This window comes from Podarcis liolepis (genome assembly GCF_965112155.1).
Source record: "Podarcis liolepis genome assembly, chromosome: 16".
Lineage (NCBI taxonomy): Eukaryota > Metazoa > Chordata > Lepidosauria > Squamata > Lacertidae > Podarcis > Podarcis liolepis.
The window spans coordinates 19803460-19825112 of NC_139567.1; the positions used below are offsets into that span (position 1 = coordinate 19803460).

Sequence of the window (21653 nt, forward strand, 5' to 3'; positions counted from 1 at the left end):
CAAGTGAGAAAACCTTGTGATCAGTCAGGGATTGCATTTGTTGTTCCATTACAGCAAACCCAAGATCCTGCTGTTGTGAAGGCAGCTGCAGAACTTCCTCAAAAGTTTGAGGTGCATGGCTTCCGGTTCCAGTCTGCCTTAATGGAGGCAGCTCTCATGACAGCAGGAGATCGTCGGTAGAGGATAAACAAGGATGATTGAGGATAGTTATCCTGGCTCTCACTCCGGCATGGAATGCAGGAGGCAGGAAGGCGCTGAGTACAAAAGCACTTCTGCCGAAAACCCAATGCCTCCATTAAGAAGCAGAGGTTCTCCTGTGAATTAGAGTTTCATTCAGACTAAAGTACATGTGCGTGCTAGAAGAGATGAGATCACAAACTGCAGAACAGAACCAGCTGCAAGGTTGTTAAGGTTTGAACTTGAGAGAAGACTTTATTCACTGCAAAAGATGGTGGGGGGAGCCTATGGTTTCTTTATATAAAGTTTTCTTCTCTACATTTATGATTCGGCAACCCTCCTTTGAATGTTAGTTCAAATTATATTTGTACAAGCGAGGAGGGAAGAAATTGGATTATAGATATGGAATACAACATTAAACGGAACTGTTTGTGTAAAAAAGGAAAAAGGGAGGGAGGCTTTATTTTGCAAAAGGTTGACGATGGAAACTTAAAGCTGACTCTTCCCTATCTTTTCTTATTTACAAAGTGAACTGAATAACACTAAGAGGACTTGGAATTTAATTTAATTGGAAGTATAATTGCTCATATATCTTCAGTTGGAAGGAAGGATGAAAGGCGTCTGTGAACTGCCAAGGAATTGACTGCTCTTCTTCCCAGGCTGAGAGGAAAAATGATGACAACAGTTTATTTATTGGGACAGAGTGACTTTTGCAACTGTTGTTAAAGTTGCAAAACAATGAAGCATGGGACAGAGTGAGGTAGAAATTTCTGGAACAACAATGGAATATCAGCTCCGTCCAAGGCATGATGGATAATAGCAACACCCAGAAAAAGATAGGTAGGCATAACATTTTACAAGGACAAGAAGAAACACCACGGACAGAATAATTCCACACATAGGAAGAACAAGGATATAGGTTTTTTGTTTGTTTTTAATTTATTTTTATAGTTTGAGTGCCTCACTTGTAGTTTTATAAATCATTTAATGTGTCAACATGAATAGAAGTTATTAATATTGCAGTTGTTGTATAAGGGATTATTATGATGTCCGGAATGTAATGGAAATCAGTAAAGTTTTGGAGCGCAGAAATAAAGAAAATAATCAAACCTTCAGTTCTAGCACATGAGGGGAGGCACCTTATCTGAATTATATAATTCGGTATTTGAACAATTGGTATTAGTGATTGTATTACAAATTGGTATTGTTATATTGAGGCTATTATTGGATTGTCATTGAAAACTAATAAGTTAGGTCAGTTTGCACTTGAGCAAATGGTCTTTATGACACTCTGTTACTCTTTTTGCTCACTTAGAAAGTTTGCAGGTTTCACACTCCCAAGTATTTACTTGGGAGGCTTTTAACTTTAAATCAGTGCACAGCTGTGGCATTTTTGCTAAACTTCTAAAGTGTGCAAGCCCCATTCTCCGGCAAGTTCTGCCAGTAAAGATTACATTGTAATTATATTTTGCCAAGCATGCTACACTCAGCAAACAATACTGAAGATTTTCCACTAGCAAAACATTTTCCAAATGTGCCCCCAGATAAGGCACATACGCCGACCCTCGCCCTTGGATTGAAACACATGAACCATCAGCAAGGGTGACATGGTCCTTACTCACAGCGCTTCAAGAAACATATAATTCCCTGGGGTTCACCACATGTTCAGTACAGGCAGAGTCCAACAGCCAGACTCAGCCAGCAACTCTGGTTTCAGGAACTGACTGTCTCACCACGGCTGAGACAAATTGAGTTATTTGCTTCTGTTTTAAATGGGGGTGCTTTTTATGGTTGGCATCTGGAGCCAGGCAGGCAGTACAGTGTCTCCTGAGGTGCTGTGTTGAGCCACAATGAAAAGAGCCACACCACAACTATCGCCCTGGCTCCTCCCTCACCCAAGAATGACCACACCCTTGACCGGTTGCCAGGTCACAGTGATGTACTTGGCAGGTTGCCAGGTCAGTGACCGACAAAATCCTCCCTGCTTAAGTCAAGCTGTTGACTTTTCTCCCTTTTGAAACATTGCTTCTGATCATCTACTCTATCACCATCAATTGCTGACACGGCTTGGCTTCACCTGCACCTTCTCTGCCAGCAAAAGCCAACTGCAAGGAACATTCTGTTCCTATCCATTGGCTAAGGAAGAAAGGAAGGCAGCAGTCCTCTACTCATTTGCCTGGGAGTAAGCCTTAATGGCGCCAATGGGATTTGCTTCTGAATAGACATGTACAAGCTCTCACTGTAAGCCTGCAATTCTCTAAATCAGGATTTCCCAACCTTGGGTCTCCAGTTGTGTATTCTCAAATAACAAAAAAAAAAAAAACCCAAACCTTTCATACTTTACCTGCTCCATTCCTTGAGAACTGTGTGTTTGTGTGTTAAGAGGCAAATCAGAAGATGATAACGCTAGAAATGCCAAGTATTTCTAAGGTAAATTACAGTTCAGTGCCACTAAAAACAAAGTACATGAATCTGGCAACTAAAAAATTCTCTCTCACCCTCATGCCAGTGCACGGAGTTGGCTCCATTTTCTGGTTCTCCTTAGACAGGCAATTGCCTGCAACTTTGAGATTAAGGAAGCACTTTGCAAACCCATTGGCTTTGTGTCCAATGCAAACGATCTCAGGCTGCACCAAATGGTATGGCAAAGAAACAAACAACCGTCTTTGAAAATGTAAAAGCCAAAAATTATTTAGTTTTGTCTTTGGAATTCATCAGAATTCTGGAACACACCTTTATAAGGGAAAGCAGTAGCAAAATAGATGTGGTAGTCCTCATATTAAGAAAACTAGATATTAATTTTAGATTATTCACTAGGTGAGAATGATATAAAAATTGAGAATGTTTTTATGACTACTGTTCGTGCGAAAGGCATTTCAGAGGAGAAAAGTTCAGGCAATGTCTGAAAATACCCAGCAATTATGACACGTTCAATTCACACAGGAAAACAGCCATGATGGATCAAGATGAAAGATGCTGTTTCATGTCTGTGTCATTTTTGCATAGGCAGTTTGTATTTTTTAAAAAAATAGATTTTATAAAATATTTTCTTGGTTTACAAAAGTACGTGTCTTGTCTTTTTCCCCAGGTTGCAAAGTCCTTTGTGCAAGTTTTGATGCTGTACGTGCTGCCGTTTAAGACTCTGGCATAATGATAAATGTAGCAGCAAAACAGCGATGAAGCCACAACATAAATGAAAGCATTATACATTTTGGCAGGCCACTGCTGGAGTGTGATAACCCAAGAGTTCCAGTTAGTTAGTTACTTTCTTCCTCTCTTCCTGACAAATAATGTTAATTCATAGCTACATCTTATGTGGGTCCACCAATAAGAGTAATGAAATTAATGTAAAATTGGCAAAAAGAAGTCCAGTCTCCTGGTTCCATTGCTGACTGATATAAAAGGTAGTATTGTGTACGCGCGTTTTGTTAGTTCTTTATTTTGGGGGGTGAAGATGCGAAGAGTTGTATAAGATTTATTTATTCTTCTTGCTTACTGCCTGCTACTCAACTTGTTTTGTGTATTTGGCCCCGCTGAAGACTACAGGCCTAGCCTACTGCCTTGGGTTGAAAACATTGACTTTTATTCATTTATTTTAGTAAGCTAGGGAACTTAGAACTGTTTCAGAACTAGACTGGCTGGAGGGAAGGGGAAGAAGATCAGTGGCGTAGCGTGGGGGTGCAGTGGGGGCCGGCCGCACCGGGCGCAACATCTGGGGGTTAGGGTTAGGGGGCGCAAATCCACGGGTTAGGGGGCGCAAATTACTTGCCTTGCCCCGGTGCTGACAACCCACGCTACGCCACTGAAGAAGATTATGTTATTTATGACTTCATACCATTAATGAGTACGTGCAAATTGTATAAAGCTGTAAGTTACTTTTGTTTCAAATATGTTATCTTTTGTTACTTGCTTTATCTTGTTTTATTTACTATAACTTTTGCAATATTTCATATCGTTTAATAACACCACTCAGTGATTTGTTTCAGTTACAATCTTGAGCCTGTGGTTTTACTGGTTAAACTCTATTCTCTAATGTATCTGAGATTTGTCAGCTATGAAAGTTACTGCTTTCCCACAATTTGTTTCTATTTTGCTTTGGTGATCCAAAAAGTTGAAGCAAATGGGTTTGCATTTCCAGCAAAAGGGTAAAAAATAAAGAATAATAACTTTGATTAGAACTGCTTTTTAGATTACTGCTGTGATTAAATGTCGCCCATCTATGTAATATTGCACAACTCTTGCTCGTAAAACATATTACATTGCTGTCAAAATAGCATACGTGCTGTGAAGCAATACAATACAGAAGAAAACTAAAAAACATATTACACTATCGCTCAAGGCATTTATCCTTACAAAGCTTGCAACAATGAAACTAGCAGGTTCTACCTAGCAATACCAAAGCTTGCACAGCAAATGTGAATTTGCTATACAAGGATAAGTCCATTATTGCTTTCCTGCTCCATCCTTATGAAAATTTGACAGCAGGCAAAACCATGGCTTAAGGATAGCAATGCAACTTAACTAGGCTTTGAGAGTTCCAATCCCGATTCCAATGAGAAACACATTACACATTATTTTAGTTCATCACTCCCTAGCTGACTGTTTTGATATTCTCTGAGTTCTGTATTGTGGAGACTAGGTGAAAGCTTTGGTGTTACATGTTTTAAACAAGCGACTTCCTTCTTAAAAATAAAATAAAAAGCCATTCAAATTTCAGACTGCAACCTAATTGCAGAGATTGTTGTTGGCCGCCGATAACCTCCCAGCCCCCAAACTGCACAATCTGAAATAATCAGTACATGCGCTTCTGAATAATAACTAGACTCTAATCTTGTGGGTTACAGGCACAATCCGAAACAGGCCTCTGAATACAGTCCGTCCAATCTCAGATGCTGAAAAACAGCCCCTAGCAGAAAACTGGGAGGAAATGGAAATCTTACCTGGGATGTACTGGAGCAAAGACCAAAGAAAATCAGCCACATTCCTAGACAGGAGGCTGATGAAAGAGAACATGTGGGAAAGCATCTTTCGTGATTCTGAAGCATATACTGAGGAACCTGCATAAACCGTCTATGCAAAAGATGGTACAGTGCATCTGTTAATGATGGGAGTGTACAACTAGGCTGGCTGAACACATCATTTCAGAATAAAAGCCTGGCTCTGTCTCAGCCTTTTCTGACTGAACAAGGGCATTTAGGGATGAAGCTGAGCAGAACAGACAGAAACAGCGATACCAGCTTTTTGCACCGTCATTCTGCAGCGTTCCATCTCTGCAGCTTTGAAAAGAAATTGGGGGAATAGTATGCACTTTCCCAGTTAAGACTGGCTTTTCACATACACGAGCTTTGCTGTCTAACACGTTTAGGACCGTTTACAAATATGCTCAGAGAATCTAATGAAATGTGCTACCAATTAATTGTTTCAAATAGACAAGAGGGCAAAGTGATTTGACCCAGCATAGTAAGGAAGTGAATGAAAGGAAATTCTTACTGTGAATTTCTGTTCCCAGAGACTCCCTTACATCTGGGATGACTCTTCCCTTTCACTAGTAGCTAGGGTCACATAACAAAACAGGTCCTTGCTGGGAAGAAATAATCCTAGGATGGTTTATAAATAATTTTGGGTGGTTGAGCAGGAAATAACCGCTCCCCTTTAGGCAGCACGTTGCAGGTGGTGAAGTTCATTTCCTGCTCCAATTGGTGTGTCGTATCAGTTTATCTTCCAGGTGTACTGCTAGGCAAAAAAAAAAACACACCTCAGGAACAAAACTTATTAGGTACTATCTTGTGACTTTACTTCATCCAGTGAAGTCCCATCCCCATACAGCCCTGCATGACTCTCTTATTGTGGTAGCTGCTGTCCCTGGAGTCTCAGGGAATAGAAATTCACTGTAATAATTTTTTTGTTTCCCAGAAGCTCCTGAAGGACAGCCCTTCTTATATCTGGGATATACCAGAGCTATTCCTATTGAGTGGGTTTAAAGAGGCATCATGGCTGTACCACCTTTTGTAGTACCTTCCTGCCAAAGGCTGTGTTGGCTGAAGCCCATTTGTCTAGCTTGTAGTGTATGGCGAACGTGTGCAAGGAGGCCCAGATGGTTGCCCAACAAGCATCTGCCAGGGGAAAGTCCCCTTTAAAGGTGTGCTGTTAAACCTGCTGGAGAACCTGCTTTGGAAGAACTGCTACAGACTTTGTGAAGGCCTTTGTTCTGTCTAAGTAGAACCTCAGTGCTCTATGCATGCCTAAAGAGTGCCAAGCCTTCTCCTTATCTGGCTTGGGTTTATGGCAGAAGTAGGGTAATGCTATTTCCTGAGACCTGAAATAGAAAAGGGAATTCACCTTGGGGATGAATGAAAGATCCACCTTGTCTTGATGAAAGGTACAAAGATATGGGTCAGAAGTGTTCCTATCTCTGGCACCCATTGAGCTGATGTGACAGCCACCAGAAAAAAAAACTGCATTCAGATGGAAGTCTTTTGTTGCCATAGGTTCGAGGGGAGCACTCATTAGGGCTGTCCAAAACCTGGGTTCCAGCTGGGGAATCAACACACCACTGGGGGAATTCTTCTGATTTATGCCCTTCAGCGAGGGGTGTGAAGACAAAGGAAAATCCCCTTTTGCAACCCAAGATGCTGCCTAGGGCAGCTGCCTGTCTCTTGAATGTGCTAGTGCTTAGACCTTTATCTAAACCCTCTTGCAGGAACTCAGATATGCTGAATATGTCTTTGGCCATAGGATGCCTCCCTTTCTGACTGAACCAGCCCAATAATATTCTCTAATACTCTAGAACCTTCCCGGATGCTGCCAGGTCCGAGAGCCAGATGCACTCAGTCTCTAGCCAGTTAGTCAGAACATTCCTAGGTCTGGGTGAAGGATTGGTCCCTGTTTGAGCAGATCCCTCCTAGCTGGGAGTCGCTATGATGGAAAGTTCAATGATGAGTAGGCGCTCTAGGAACCATGGTCTTCTTGCCCAGTGTGGAATGATTAGAATCACTTTGGCTTGTTTATTTTGTTTTTTAATTGATTAATTAATTTTGTATTGTTCTTGCCAGAAGGCTGAATTGGGGAGAGGGAGAGGGAGAGAGAGAGAATCCAGAAAGGAAAAAAATAAGAAAACACATGCTGGCACGCTGAGAGCTTCAGGGCCAAACTGGCTCCTCCCCCAGCAAGGACCTCTTTTGTCACATGACCCTGTGAGAGAGGAGAGTCATCCCAGATTTCAGGGCTGTCCTTCAGGAGCCTCTTGGGGGATTTTTCTTTCTAATGCATCTGCCTCCTATTTTTAAAATAATCATAACACTTGGTTGCTGTCCCTTTCCAACCAACAGAAAGCAGACTCAAAGAAAACTGGAGCCGGTCTAGATTGCAAAGAATATTATTATCACCTATACCTGCATGCCTCCCTCTGTGATCCTGCTGCATGTGCTAAAATTTCCAGTGCCACACACCTCTGCATTTATGTGTAAAGAGATGAATAGTACTCACATCAGAGTACATCCAGCAGGAAAATCTGATTAGAACAGAGCAATTTCTTCCTCCATCAACAGCTCATTGTGAAGGGCAGGTCTGAAGAGGAATACAGTTGGTGAGGGGAGGCTGAGAGCCATTTGGAAACCTACCACAGCCACATCCAGCTTAGGGGTGAAAGATTCCCTAGTTTTGTCATAAGCCAACATGAAGGAATATTGGTAAACAGTCTATCTTAATAAGCACATTTACAATTTTATAGGTCACATGTGTCAGAACAAAACATTAAATAACTGACAAAAGAGCCTTTTGTTCTCTAGTATTCTGTATTTTATCAATTATGGATATGATCCATATAATTTTTAGTAATGGTCAGAGTAGTCATAGCTACTCCTAACCGGTAGAATCTATAGACCTCATCAGAGGTCTTTTCAAGACACTGGGTTCTGAGGTCTTTGAGTCAGTTGACCCTGTTAATAGTCTAAAATATTAGGAATGTTGCATGTTGAACAAAAGGATGGAAAAGATTAGTTGTTGTTTAGTCGTGTCCCACTCTTCGTGACCCCATGGACCAGAGCACGCCAGGCACTCCTGTCTTCCACTGCCTCCTGCAGTTTGGTCAAACTCATGCTGGTAGCTTCGAGAACACTATTCAACCATCTCATCCTCTGTCGTCCCCTTCTCCTTGTGCCCTCCATCTTTCCCAACATCAGGGTCTTTTCCAGGGAGTCTTCTCTTCTCATGAGGTGGCCAAAGTATTGGAGTCTCAGCTTCACGATCTGTCCTTCCAGTGAGCACTCAGGGCTGATTTCCTTCAGAATGGAGAGGTTTGATCTTCTTGCAGTCCATGGGACTCTCAAGAGTCTCCTCCAGCACCATAATTCAAAAGCATCAATTCTTCGGCGATCAGCCTTCTTTATGGTCCAGCTTTCACTTCCATACATCACTACTGGGAAAACCATAGCTTTAACTATACAAACCTTTGTTGGCAAGGTGATGTCTCTACTTTTTAAGATTGGAAAAGATTAGAGGGAGAAGTAATTCCCAGCTAAGCTCTGTTGATCAGACATGGCAGCTTTAAACCCAATTAATTTTTAGTTTAAACCTCACCCTGAGTCTCTAATCCAAAATGAAAGCAGATTATGGAAAGAAAAGTGGAAGTATAATTCTCAGTACAATGAAAAACAAGTATTACATTTAGTCTAGGTCTAGGATATACCAACAATTGTTGACAGATAGAATCTTGTATCAGTTGCTTAATAACTTATCATTACACAATCTGTAAAATAATGTCCTTGATTTCTGAAGGTTAGTAACAAAAGCATGATTTTATTTAGGGACAGATAGGTGTGGCAAATTTGCACAAGCAAAATAAAATAATTTTTGGAATGTCCTATCTTCCTTTCTCTTTTATTTTAATTGACTGAGTCCCCCAACATTCCAAAATAATAAAATATGCAGCAAGAAAGATGAATCTGTAAAATCTATTTACCGTAGTTAAAACAGGTGTTTAGTCTGAAATATGGTTTTACCAAAATACACTGAGTGCACAATCCAACCAAAGTTAAGCACTGTTAAATACTAAAGTTTTTATGTGACAATTAAACATGTGTTTGACTCTCTTCTGTTTAACACAATAATGAGATTTAAGAAGACTTAGCATGGTCTAGATTTTGTTAGTGTAAGCATTATGCATGCAGTTTATGCATGAAGAGGAAAGGGACAAGACAGGGTTAATTTCGGTGGGTGGGTAGGTGGGCTTGTCCTTCACCTGCAGCTGGTCAAGTGTGATCAGCAAACTCATGAGAGTGAATCAGAGGCAGATGACTTAACAGATAAATGCCCTTGTGTTTGTAGCAAGCTAGCCTTTGATTGAAACCTTATCTGTGCTGGCTCTCTGCAAGAAGAGTGTTCTGGGGCCACAATCCGCTGGCATGTCGAATAGGCACACTGCACTCGCTTTCAACAGATTACAGTATGCCCACAAAAATAAAGTATCAGTCAGAGTTAGCCACTTTCTGCCAAACCATAAAATGTTCCTAACTTGTTTATCCCTGTTCTTCATTGCAAAGTCTGTTTTAGTTCAAGCATTCCGAATTCTCTGCATTCCGTCTTTCTGATACATCAAGTTATTACTATTAGAAAGGGAGCCCAATCCACACCCAAACTTGTTTTAGAAAGAAAATGTTATGGGCATGGGCTTTGTAGTAGACTCTAATCCCACAGAATCATATTAAAAACAAAATCCTATATTCTATTTCATTAATACTGCTAAAGTTACATTGCTTTGAAAAGTGTTGGGATATTTCTTGAATGATAAATACAAGTATATGCAAGTATTACAACAGATAAGAGGGTGTTTTGTTCTACAATAGCGTACAGCAGAGATAGAACCCTAAATATGCAGCCTGTGTGTTAAAATTCAGGTCATTTGCGAGATAATCCATGTTCACCTCATAGAGTGTCTGCAATTGCAGTAAATCTGTGTTAGATTCTCCCTTTTCACCTTTATGTTATATTCTATAGAACTAGCTTCTTTCAGGATTCCTTCGAGCTCCTCAACATAGGAGGCATCCATCGCTGATCTCTCAGTTTACATATAAACACAAAAAACCCTATACAGTGGTACCTCGGGTTACATACGCTTCAGGTTACATACACTTCAGGTTACAGACTCCACTAACCCAGAAATAGTACCTCAGGTGAAGAATTTTGCTTCAGGATGAGAATAGAAATTGCATGGCGGGGCGCGGCGGCAGCGGGAGGCCCCATTAGCTAAAGTGGTTAAGAATGGTTTCAGGTTAAGAACGGACCTCCAGAACAGATTAAGTACTTAACCTGAGGTACCACTGTACCTAAAATAAAGTTCTATTCATGTTGACACATTAAATGATTTATAAAACTACAAGTGAGGAACTCAAACTATATCCTTGTTCTTCCTGTATGTGGGAATTATTCTGTCCGTAGTGTTTCTTCCTCTCCTTGTAAAATGTTATGCCTATCTTTTCCCGGTTGTTGCTGTTATCCATCATGCCTTGGACGGAGCTGATATCCCATTGTTTTTCCAGAAATTTCTACCTCACTCTGTCCCGTGCTTCATTGTTTTGCAACTTTAACAACAGCTGCAAAACTCACTCTGTCCCAATAAATAAACTGTTGTTATAATTTTTCCTCTCAGCTTGGGAAGAAGAGCAGTCAATTCCTTGGCAGTTCACAGACTCCTTTCATCCTTCCTTCCAACTGAAGATATATGAGCAATTATACTTCCAATTAAATTAAATTCCAAGTCCTCTTAGTGTTATTCAGTTCACTTTGTAAATAAGAAAAGATAGGGAAGAGTCAGCTTTAAGTTTCCATCATAAACCTTTTGCAAAATAAAGCTTCCCCCCCTTTTTCATGTTTTTACACACACAGTTCCATTTGATGTTATATTCCATATTTATAATCCAATTTCTTCCATCCTCACCTGTACAAATATAATTTGAACTAACGTTCAGAGGAGGGTTGCCAAATCATAAATGTAAAGAAGAAAACTTTACAGTAAATAAGGAAACGGTAGGCTCCCCCCACCCCGTCTTTTGCAGTGAATGAAGTCCGTCTTTCAAGTTCAAACCTTAAACTCCTTGCAGTTGGTTTGTTCCGCAGTTGGTGATCTCATCTCTTCTAGCACACACCTGTACTTTAGTTAAAATTAAACTCTAATTAGCAGGAGAACCTCTGCTTTTTAATGGCAACATTGGAGGGTTTTTGGCAGGAGAAGTGCTTTTGCACTCAGAGTCTCCCTGCCTCCCGCCTTCCATGCCAGAGCGAGAGCCAGGATAATTACCCTCAATCATCCTTGTTTTTCCTCCACCAACGACATCCCCCAGGGGATGCCTCCATTAAGGCAGAGTGGAACCAGAAGCCAAGTATTGTCCATATTTTCATGTGTAACCAACAACAGTAATTGTTGCGGCAAATTTGCAAAATGCTGGCTGTACTCTAGCATTGGCAAGTTTGTTTTTTAAAAAATTGTTTCTCACACACCCCAGCCAATCATAAGCAAACACATCATTTACATTATGTTGATCTCATCACAAACTGCTGGAAGAGTTTACGACCATAAAACAGTATAGGAATATTGCGAAAGAAATAATAAGATAAGCTATAAATCTTATTAAGCTCAGTAAGGCTCTCTCCCTATTAAATGCACTTAGCATTGCAGGCATAAAGAACAATTGTCTACGTATCACTTCAATACTATGCCACACTAAGTGCAATGGGACTTACTCCCAGGTAAATGAGTATGAGGAACAGAGCTGCGATCGAAGGCCCACCAGACGCCTTAATTATACAGCTGGGGGGAAACGACTTAGCCTACCGTAAAGCCATAGATTTACAATGGAATATCTTCAGAGACTTTGACGAACTACTTACCTCTTATCCCAGTATTAACATTCTGTGGTCATCATTGCTGGAAAGGCGCACTTGGAGAGATTGTTGCTCCCCTGTCGCAGTGAACGATATTATCCTAGGGATTGGGGATTGGTTACAGGTTTGAGTGTGTTGGCGGCGAGCTTGGGCTCGAGTGGCGGTTAGGCATTGGTGGGGGGTACTGTTTTATTGTTATGCAAATGAAGAGGGGGGAAGGTAGCGCCATCACCTTCCCCCAAATCAAAGGGTGGTCCGGTAAAGGATTCCGGGGGGCGTGGCCTTGTCCTAAGTCTATGGAGGTGTGGGCCCACGGCGTGACCCCGGGGGGAGGTCCTAGTTGACGTGTCTCAGCAGGACTCCCTCTACTGGTGGTTAACCCTCACCGGCCTTCAAGCACGCAGGCTGAAGCTGGTTAGTATGCCGATACCGCTCAATTCCTGTAATCAATAAAGTTGCGGCCTAATTTGACCCATTAACTCGAATTCTTGTGTCTCGTGTCTTTATTTCTGAGGGGGGAGGCGGGAAATCGCCACGCAAGTTTTGTTTCTCACACACCCCAGCCAATCGTAAGCAAATGCATCAATTACCGTATTTTTTGCACCATAATACTCACTTTTTTCCTCCTAGAAAGTAAGGGGAAATGTCTGTGCGTGTTATGGAGCGAATGCCTGCGGGTGGCGGGGGGGATCTGCTGCAGTCGTGAGCAGAGGATCCATGGTTCCCCTTCCTTTCCTCCTCCGTGGTTACAAAGCATGGATCCACATGGATCCTCAGGATTTTTGCATTGGGCTACTCCAAACTCACCATCAGATTACATGTCTGTGGCCACAGCATGAACCACAAAAATCATATATCCACTATTTCGTTTAGAATTTTTTTTTCTTGTTTTCCTCCTCTAAAAACTACATGCGTGTTATGGTCTGGTGCGTGTTATAGAGCGAAAAATACGGTACATTATGTTGATCTCATCACAAACTGCTGGAAAGGTTTACGACCATAAAACAGTATAGGAATATTGCGAAAGAAATAATAAGATAAGCTATACATCTTATTAAGCTCAGTAAGGCTCTCTCCCTATTAAATGTGCTTAGCATTGCAGGCATACAGAATCACTTCAGTACTATGCCACACTAAGTGCAATGGGACTTACTCCCAGGTAAATGAGTATCACATTTAGAGCAGGACACTGAGGGATTGTTGTTTGCCAGCTTTACCAGCACCATTACCACACACAGTGAACCCCGACAAAGGGGTGAGGAAGGAATACAAGGACTAGATGCCTTTTATTTTAAAGGAAACCATTTCTTTTCAATAAGCTGTTCCTCGTTCCTCAGCGCTTAACAGATTTAGAACAGAGCAGCAGCAGCAACAGAAATTGAGCTCCAACTCCCCACACAATAAAGGACCCTGTTTTAAAGCACCACCACCAAATGTTGCTTAGAGCTCCAAACACCAGGGACAAATTAATCCCTCACCCACATGGAAAGAGGTGTGGGTGTGAGGGATTAGTAAATCTAAACATCCAGCATGAGTCTTGATAGCACAAGGATGGAAGAATGAGGAAACCCCGACAAAAGAACAGTGGCAAGAGAAATTGATGAACTATGCAGAACTGGCCAAATCGACATACAAATTGCGAGACAAGGACAACTGTGACTTCAAGGAGGAATGGGAACTTTACACAAATTATTTAAAAACACAACAAATGAACTGGACTCCTTGGCAGGTTTTGAATTGTTACCGGAAAAATCCGAGGGCTCCCTTGGACAAAAACAAAGACACCAACCAGGATAACTTGGAGCAAAACAGCAGCCTGTAGGCTTGGCCTTTATTGAACTGTTGCAACAGGGTGTTCCCCTCACTTGCAAGAGAGAGGAAAGACCCAGAAAGATGGTGTGCAAGACCTTATAAAAACTTTTGAAATTCCCATCCTCTAGGTCAAGCCCACCCCCAGAAACATCATGCATACATTACAGAAAGGAGGGGTTGACATCATGCATACATTACAGAAGGGGTTGACATCATGCATACATTACAGAAGGGGTTGACATCATGCATACATTACAGAAAGGAGGGGTTGAGGAAAGAGTTGTGGTGGTAACCTGAGTGTCCTGTCACCTGGCTTTCCCCCTGCCCATGAATCACTTCCAGGAGACAAAGGGGAGTTTGCAGTTTCCTGCCCCCAGAGGGAAGATCTGATCATTGTCCTTTGTTTCAGTCCATGCTGAATCCACTCCCATATGCAAGTTCTTTGTGATCCTGATGGTCTTCTGTCTGGGATCATCAGGGTTGACATAGCAACTGGGCAGGGCTCCTGTGGATGTGCTGGGATGGTGAAGGGATTATGGCTGACCAGAACCAAGCCACCCCCCTCTGCTAGTCCTTGTCATATGGAGTAAAATAAAAATGGAACAGTGCAAATCTGATGTATGGTTGATTCTTCTATGAATTTATAACAGAAATGTGGCGTATGTAGTGTGTGAGTGTGAGTGTGTGTGAAGTTTGTACAAACAGAATGATTGGGGTGGGGGGGTTCCTGCTACAGAATAAACACACACAAATTTATTGTTGATAACATGATAGACAGATATGCAAGGATATATACAATTTTATAATATGCAGAGAAAATATGTGCAGCGAAATCAGGGAGAGAAGCTGAGGGAAGTCCGGGGGGGGGGGGAATTATGTAGGTGATGATATGGCTTGATAATTTGTTATGTGGAAATTACTTTAAAAAAGTAAATCTAAACATCCCCTTTAACTTTCAGCATCTCCATATGTATGTATGTGTGTGTGTTTTGGTTCCACAGTTCCCACCCCCATATATGAATGCGCCGCCTTTCCCCCCTCACAGCACCCAGCACCTCCCTCAGGGTGCTGGTGATGATGGAAGAAATGGAAGGAGCCATTGCTGCTCCCTTGCTTCCCGCCCTAAGACACGGGGAATGGGCTGGGCGAGGTGGGGGTCCTGCTTTGGCCGTTTTGGCGGGAAGACGACGTCTTTCCCCCTCAGTCTGGTGGAAGGCAAAGTCAGAGCAGAATAACGGGGCGAACTGCCTTTAAAGGGGTCTTATTTGGGTGCCGCTTTTGGGTGCCGCTTTTGAATTATATTTTTAAATTATTATTATTATTATTATTATTATTATTATTATTATTATTATTATTATTACAGTGGTACCTCGGGTTAAGAACTTAATTCGTTCTAGAGGTCTGTTCTTAACCTGAAACACCACTATAGCTAATGGGGCCTCCCGCTGCCACTGCGCCGCCGCCACACAATTTCTGTTCTCATCCTGAAGCAAAGTTCTTAACCTGAGGTACTATTTCTGGGTTAGTGGAGTCTATAACCTGAAGCGTATGTAACCTGAAGCGTATGTAACCTGAGGTACCACTGTATTCATCTTTGTTGCATTTTTTAAATTGACAGAAGAAAAGAATAAGTTGATCCTAAACCACATATACTAAAAAGAAAAAAATGCATAAAAGAAAATTTTAGAGATCTAAAGAACAAAAAGAAAAGAAATCAAAAAGAAAAGAAAAGAAATTTATCAAATACACAACATTATTTAAGGAGTACAAACCATAATTTGAATATTCTACACACAAAATTCCTAGAAAGACATTACCTTCATATTTCTTCTTTTCTTCTTTTCCCATTCTTACAGTCACTCTCTTGCTATTCTACTAAACTGGTTTAAGTCCCTTTTGAATTATATACCTGTTTATGAAGTATGGAAAAAATTGAGAGCCAGCCCAGTTCTCCCTTTATCCTACACATTTAATTGCCTTGTACACACAAAGCGTTGTCTTGTCTGCTATCTTAGTCATACACAAAGTCATGGACAAAGCTAATGCAATTCCAGGCTGCATCGTCATCAGCACTGTAACAAAAAATGGCGATTCAGCATGTTTCCATATGCTTATTGGGTGGGGAAACCTTACCTGCGTTGCTAACTATTGCAAGTAAGGGATTTACTGTATTTGTCAATTATTGCAGAATAACCCATATGGAGACGGAGGGTGTGCTTTTGTGGCATGTTACCAAACATTCAGCTGATTAAACAAATAAAAAAAATCATTCCAGAAACAAATGAGTCAGAAGAGGAAATTCTTCTGCCAGCATGTATGACATCATTCTATCGTTACACAATTAAAATATATTTGTTAAACAGAGAATTGTTGTGCACAAGACACAGTTTAGCAGAATTGTTGCTGACAAAACCATTACCGTATAGCTGACCAGCTCTTAGAGTTTGAAAGAAACCCTAGTCACTGGTCCAAAAATATTCTTCCAATTGTATCCAGCTCTCGTTTTTCTCCTTCCTATCAATATGCCAGGAAAACTATTCCAAAAGCTTAGACTTCTAATGGCTGAAAACATTGTCTCATTAGCAACCCAAATATACAGTCTTTGCAAGTGAAAACTAATTATTCATTTTAAACATTTGTATCCTTACGCTGTAATTGTGATGTTTAGCCTATTTCTTAGCTGCTGCTGCTTTGCTAATACTGCTTTATAGATTGTAATTGTTTTATTGGCGTTTTGTTAATTATATGATTTATGCTGTACTTGTGGTGTTTTGTTTTGTTATTGTTATTTATTGTTTGTAAGGCACTTTGGGATTCATGTGAATGGAAAGCAGCACAGACTGACTCTTTGGTGAGAGAACCCCAGCAGAGATTTAAAATCACAAAATATGCAGCAAAGTAAAGTGTGGAAATATAGGCTATGAAAAGGTAAAGGGACCCCTGACCATTAGGTGCAGTAGTGACCAACTCTGGGGTTGCGGCACTCATCTCGCTTTACTGGCTGAGGGAGCCGGCGTACAGCTTCCGGGTCATGTGGCCATCATGACTAAGCCGCTTCTGGCGAACCAGAGCAGCACACGGAAACGGCATTTACCTTCCCGCCGGAGCGGTACCTATTTATCTACTTGCACTTTGATGTGCTTTCGAACTGCTAGGTTGACAGGAGCTGGGACTGAGCAATGGGAGCTCACCCCGCCGCGGGGATTCAAACCGCCAACCTTCTGATCGGCAAGTCCTAGGCTCTGCGGTTTAACCCACAGCGCCACCTGCATCCCACGTCTAATAGGCTATTAGATCTTTCAAATATGCCCTCATGAGTTCCAAAACTTCCCTCTTCCCCTAGCATGGAGAAAGACCAAATATTTGGTTAAAATTGTTTACTTACAAACTCTGTTGGTCAGATTCATGTGCTTTTCCATACAGCATTCAGAAGAAGTTACACAGACAGTAAAACTTGGCTTAGTTACAGTGGTGAGAGTTCCAAAATTACTGGTAAATGAACTCAAGAGTGGCTTCTGAGAGCCATACAGCTAAACTGGAGCAACCAACTTAGCCTCTTTACATGCTGTGCTCAGGTTGGTTGGGGGTTGAACAGTAGGCTTGATTACTCATTTTTTCCCAAGGTAAGGGAAGTGGACATAGCTAAGCCTTAATTAGACTTAAGCATGTTGGTTATATGAGGCTGGTTATCTCACAGTTAGGGCCTCTTATCTGTTTTTCTCTCCCACTCTTAATATTGTCTCCCAGGCCCTTTGCAGAAAATGACAGTTACAAGGATGGGGTTCTCCTTCACTATCTCATAAATCTAAAGAGCGTCCCACAGCTGCTGTCCCTTCACATCCAAGTACCAGAAAGGGTTGGGTGGGCAATATAGCTAATGAAGAACTTGCTTTTTTCTTCCTCCCTCCCAATAACCCTTCCTTTTGTGTCATGTCTTTTAAATTGTAAGCCTGCGAGCAGGGACTAGTTTATCAGTGATATATGCAAGCCTTTCTTGCCTGAAGAGCAGGAGAAAAATAAATCCTAGATAAATAAATAAATGCAACAATCCTAAACCCAGTTCAGTTTTCTAGGGGCTGCTTCTTTGATTTGCTTTCAAAATGGAGAAGATATATAAAATGGTAGGCATATGAGGGATAAAAAAACATCAGATTCTGCAGAGAAGTGTTCAAAGATGTGCCAAACAATTTCCCCAAACTATGGTTAAAGCATGTGGTTAAAGGCGTAATCTCACAGGTTATAAGTAAATACAGTGGTACCTTGGGTTACATACGCTTCAGGTTACATACGCTTCAGGTTACAGACTCTGCTAACCTAGAAATAGTGCTTCAGGTTAAGAACTTTGCTTCAGGATGAGAACAGAAATCGTGCTCTGGCGGCGCGGCGGCAGCAGGAGGCCCCAGTAGCTAAAGTGGTGCTTCAGGTTAAGAACAGTTTCAGGTTAAGTACGGACCTCCGGAACGAATTAAGTACTTAACCCAAGGTACCACTGTAAGGCTAGATAGATGTAAAACAAAATATGTGGTTATGGATTTGATAATGGGTGACCTTTGGGAGGTAAATCTCCATAGATACATTCCAGAGAGAGTAGAGTGGTAGTTCTGAAAAGTAAGATAAAAGGAAGTATTTGGGCCCAGAATGGTTGTTTCTGCCTTTTGATTGTCATAAGGAGGACAGTCTGTGTCATTTCAGGGTTGCTGTCAATTCATTGTATTTGTTTTAAAACAATGTACGTGGAGCTTCCAGGTGGTTCCTCATTCAAGTACTGACCAACCCAGACCAACTTCATAGCTCCAGCAAGGGTCATCTGGAGTTTGTATGGTTTTTCCACTTAAGCCAACATCATAGTTATATTTTTCTCCAAATATATATTGCCTGATAGAGTCCAGCTGGAACACTATTCTCCATTAATCTCTTTCTACTTGCAAATTTATACTTTATCTTAGAATCTCATTACATCTGATATTTCTTTGAATTAATTTCTGCCTAAGTGTAATTTGTAATAATTTCATTTGAAATTGCTTTAATTTAATTTCTTTGAAGTTGGTTCTACTGGTATTATTTCTGGTTGTATTCTAATGCAAACTTGAGTAACAGAATGTTTACAGACCGATGTTGCAAAGAATTCCTTGCGGTAACATATGTACGGATAGCATATTTTGTACCGTAACTGTGACAAATCATTACCGTCATGCTATTTGTTAACTGTACTAACATAGCAAGTTACTACCAGGTGTGTAAGTGGCATTTAAGATTGGGCTTCCAAGGACATGAGAATGTAGTTAATAAAGTTATGCAAAAAGATTTGCATCTAGAAAGAAAACGAGAGAGTGAATGCCAGAAACTGTATATAAATTTAACAAATAATAATAAAACCCTGCAACCTCACACTGTGGCAGAATTCTCTGCTAGAAGGCCCTGAAGAAAAATTAGACACTTCATATGATTCAGACACTTTCAACCAATGGTAAATGATGCTTATTAAGACCTGAATAGGAAAGCAGTATTTTAAACTAATTTGAAAACTTAATACAGTGGTAAAACAGCCTCCCTGCCATTAAAGATGCTTTCAAATGGATTTTAAACAGCCTCTCAGCTAGATAATTTGCCATTTTACAAAACTGTGGAAAAAATGTCCAGCCAAGAGGCAGGGCCAATATAATTATAATAGTAAATGCAAATACTGAAGGAAAATTAAGGTTTCCAGAAAATGAGCAGAATATCTGGCATCAACTGTTATTATACTGAACTGAATGAGGACACCAAGTTTCCTAATACTAAATTGATTTCAATAGGGAGTCTCCTGGAAACACAGGAATCTTAGAGACAAGTTTTTTCACTGGCTGAGAGACAGACGAGTGATTTGATTACAGGTTTTAAATATACCTACCAGTAAGTCAAGGGAGTGAGTGCAGGGTTCCCACATCCCAATTCTTATGAATCACCCTTCCACTCTGCAAATGCAGTTTTCCCACACCATGCTGCCCACAACATACTGATACTTCCTGGACAAACTGTGGGCACTGCAAACACCCAAAAAACCCAGCTACTTCCTCTCCTTCTTTCAGTTCCTTGTTAGGACGCTGAACCTTTTATTCTGGTAATATTTCCTCCACGACACAATGGGTAGTATTGAAACATTATCACACTGACAACAGTGGTACAAAATGACTTAGACTGACATTCTAAGGTAAGGGTAAAGGGACCCCTGACCATTAGGTCCAGTCGTGACCGACTCTGGAGTTGCGGTGCTCATCTCACTTTATTGGCCAAGGGAGCCGGCGTACAGCTTCCGGGTCATGTGGCCAGCAGGACTAAGCGACTTCTGGCGAATCAGAGCAGTGCACGGAAACGCCATTTACCTTCCCGCTGAAGTGGTACCTATTTATCTACTTGCACTTTGACATGCTTTCGAACTGCTAGGTTGGCAGGAGCAGGGACCGAGCAACAGGAGCTCACCCCGTGGCGGGGATTCGAACCGCCGACCTTGTGATCGGCAAGTGCTAGGCTCTGTGGTTTAACCCACAGCGCCACCTGCGTCCCAACTAACATTCTACCCTAACCTATTTAGCATATCCAATTGCCATCATGAACACAAATTTAGCATATCCTTTGAGCAAATACCTAACTCCTTAGCACCTAGGCTGCAATACTACCCATGTTACCTGGGAATAAACCACAGTGCATTCAATGGGACTTACTTTTGAGTCGACATGGTTAGGACTGTGCTATTAACTATTATTTTCATCACTTATGAAAAGTGAATGGGGTATGCTAAAATAGATTAGGCTATCAAAACAAGCAGCTGACCAAATTGACACCTCTTACTTTAATCATTTATTTACATGAATAGCCTGCCTCAATGGAACTCCAAGAAAATACTCAAAAATTTAAATATATATATTTTTAAGGGAAATAGTTACAGTTCCTTGTTCTTTTAAGAAGCATGGTTTGAATTCCAAAGACAGATAAAGAAGTAGAAAAGTCTGGGCATTTATGTTAAGAGACATAAATACAAACTCCAGTTTTTCCCAAAGGCAAACAAATGGGCATGTTATCCACCTGTGGCCTTGTGGGAGCAGTACATTCCCAGTCTTACTTATTTTTTCTCATGAAATTGCATAGTTTGTTTGCCATGGAGACGCAGATTGCAGCTATAACAAAGGCGGGATTTTTTCATCTCCGCCAAGCTAAGCAGTTGGCTCCTTACCTCTCTCGCCCTGACCTAGCCACTGTGATCCACGCAATGGTCACCTCTAGACTTGATTATTGTAACTCACTCTACGTGGGGCTGCCCTTGAGACTGTCCCAGAAACTACAGCGGGTGCAGAATGGCGCGGCGAGACTCCTTATGGGGTCCTCGCCGTGGGATCACATTCACCCAGTGCTATACCAGCTGCACTGGCTCCCGGTGGAGTACAGGATCAGGTTTAAGGTGCTGGTTTTAACCTTTAAAGCCCTATACGGCCTAGGACCCTCATACCTATGGGACTGTCTCTCCTGGTATGCCCCACGGAGGACCTTACGGTCGTCAAACAAAAACATATTTTTGGTCCCGGGCCACAGGGAGGTTAGGCTGGCCTCAACCAGAGCCAGGGCTTTTTCGGCCGTGGCCCCGATCAGATGGAACGCTCTGTCACAAGAGACTAGGGCGCTGTGGGACTTGACATCTTTCCGCAGGGTCTGCAAAACAGAGCTGTTCCACCAGGCCTTTGGCCAAGGCACAGTCTGACCCCCTCCTTTGGTAATCCTCACAGAACTCTAGCCCAATGGTTGCCATTAATTTA

General features: G+C 41.5%; 1 protein-coding gene across 3 annotated transcripts in view; it reads right to left on the reverse strand.

Annotated features, from left to right (window-relative positions):
- Positions 1–21653, reverse strand: part of BCO2 (beta-carotene oxygenase 2) — a 71680-nt gene that overhangs the window by 21102 nt on the left and 28925 nt on the right. Inside the window, exon 1 of one of the 3 annotated variants that reach the window (XM_083481051.1) lies at positions 5668–6056. The exons of 1 other annotated variant lie outside the window; for it this stretch is intronic. In XM_083481051.1, coding sequence (XP_083337177.1) covers position 5668 — 1 coding nt within the window. In that variant the 5' untranslated portion in view covers positions 5669–6056. Of the gene's footprint in view, positions 1–5117; positions 6057–21653 lie in introns of those variants that run through there. One more of the 3 variants, XM_083481050.1, reaches the window with a different exon arrangement.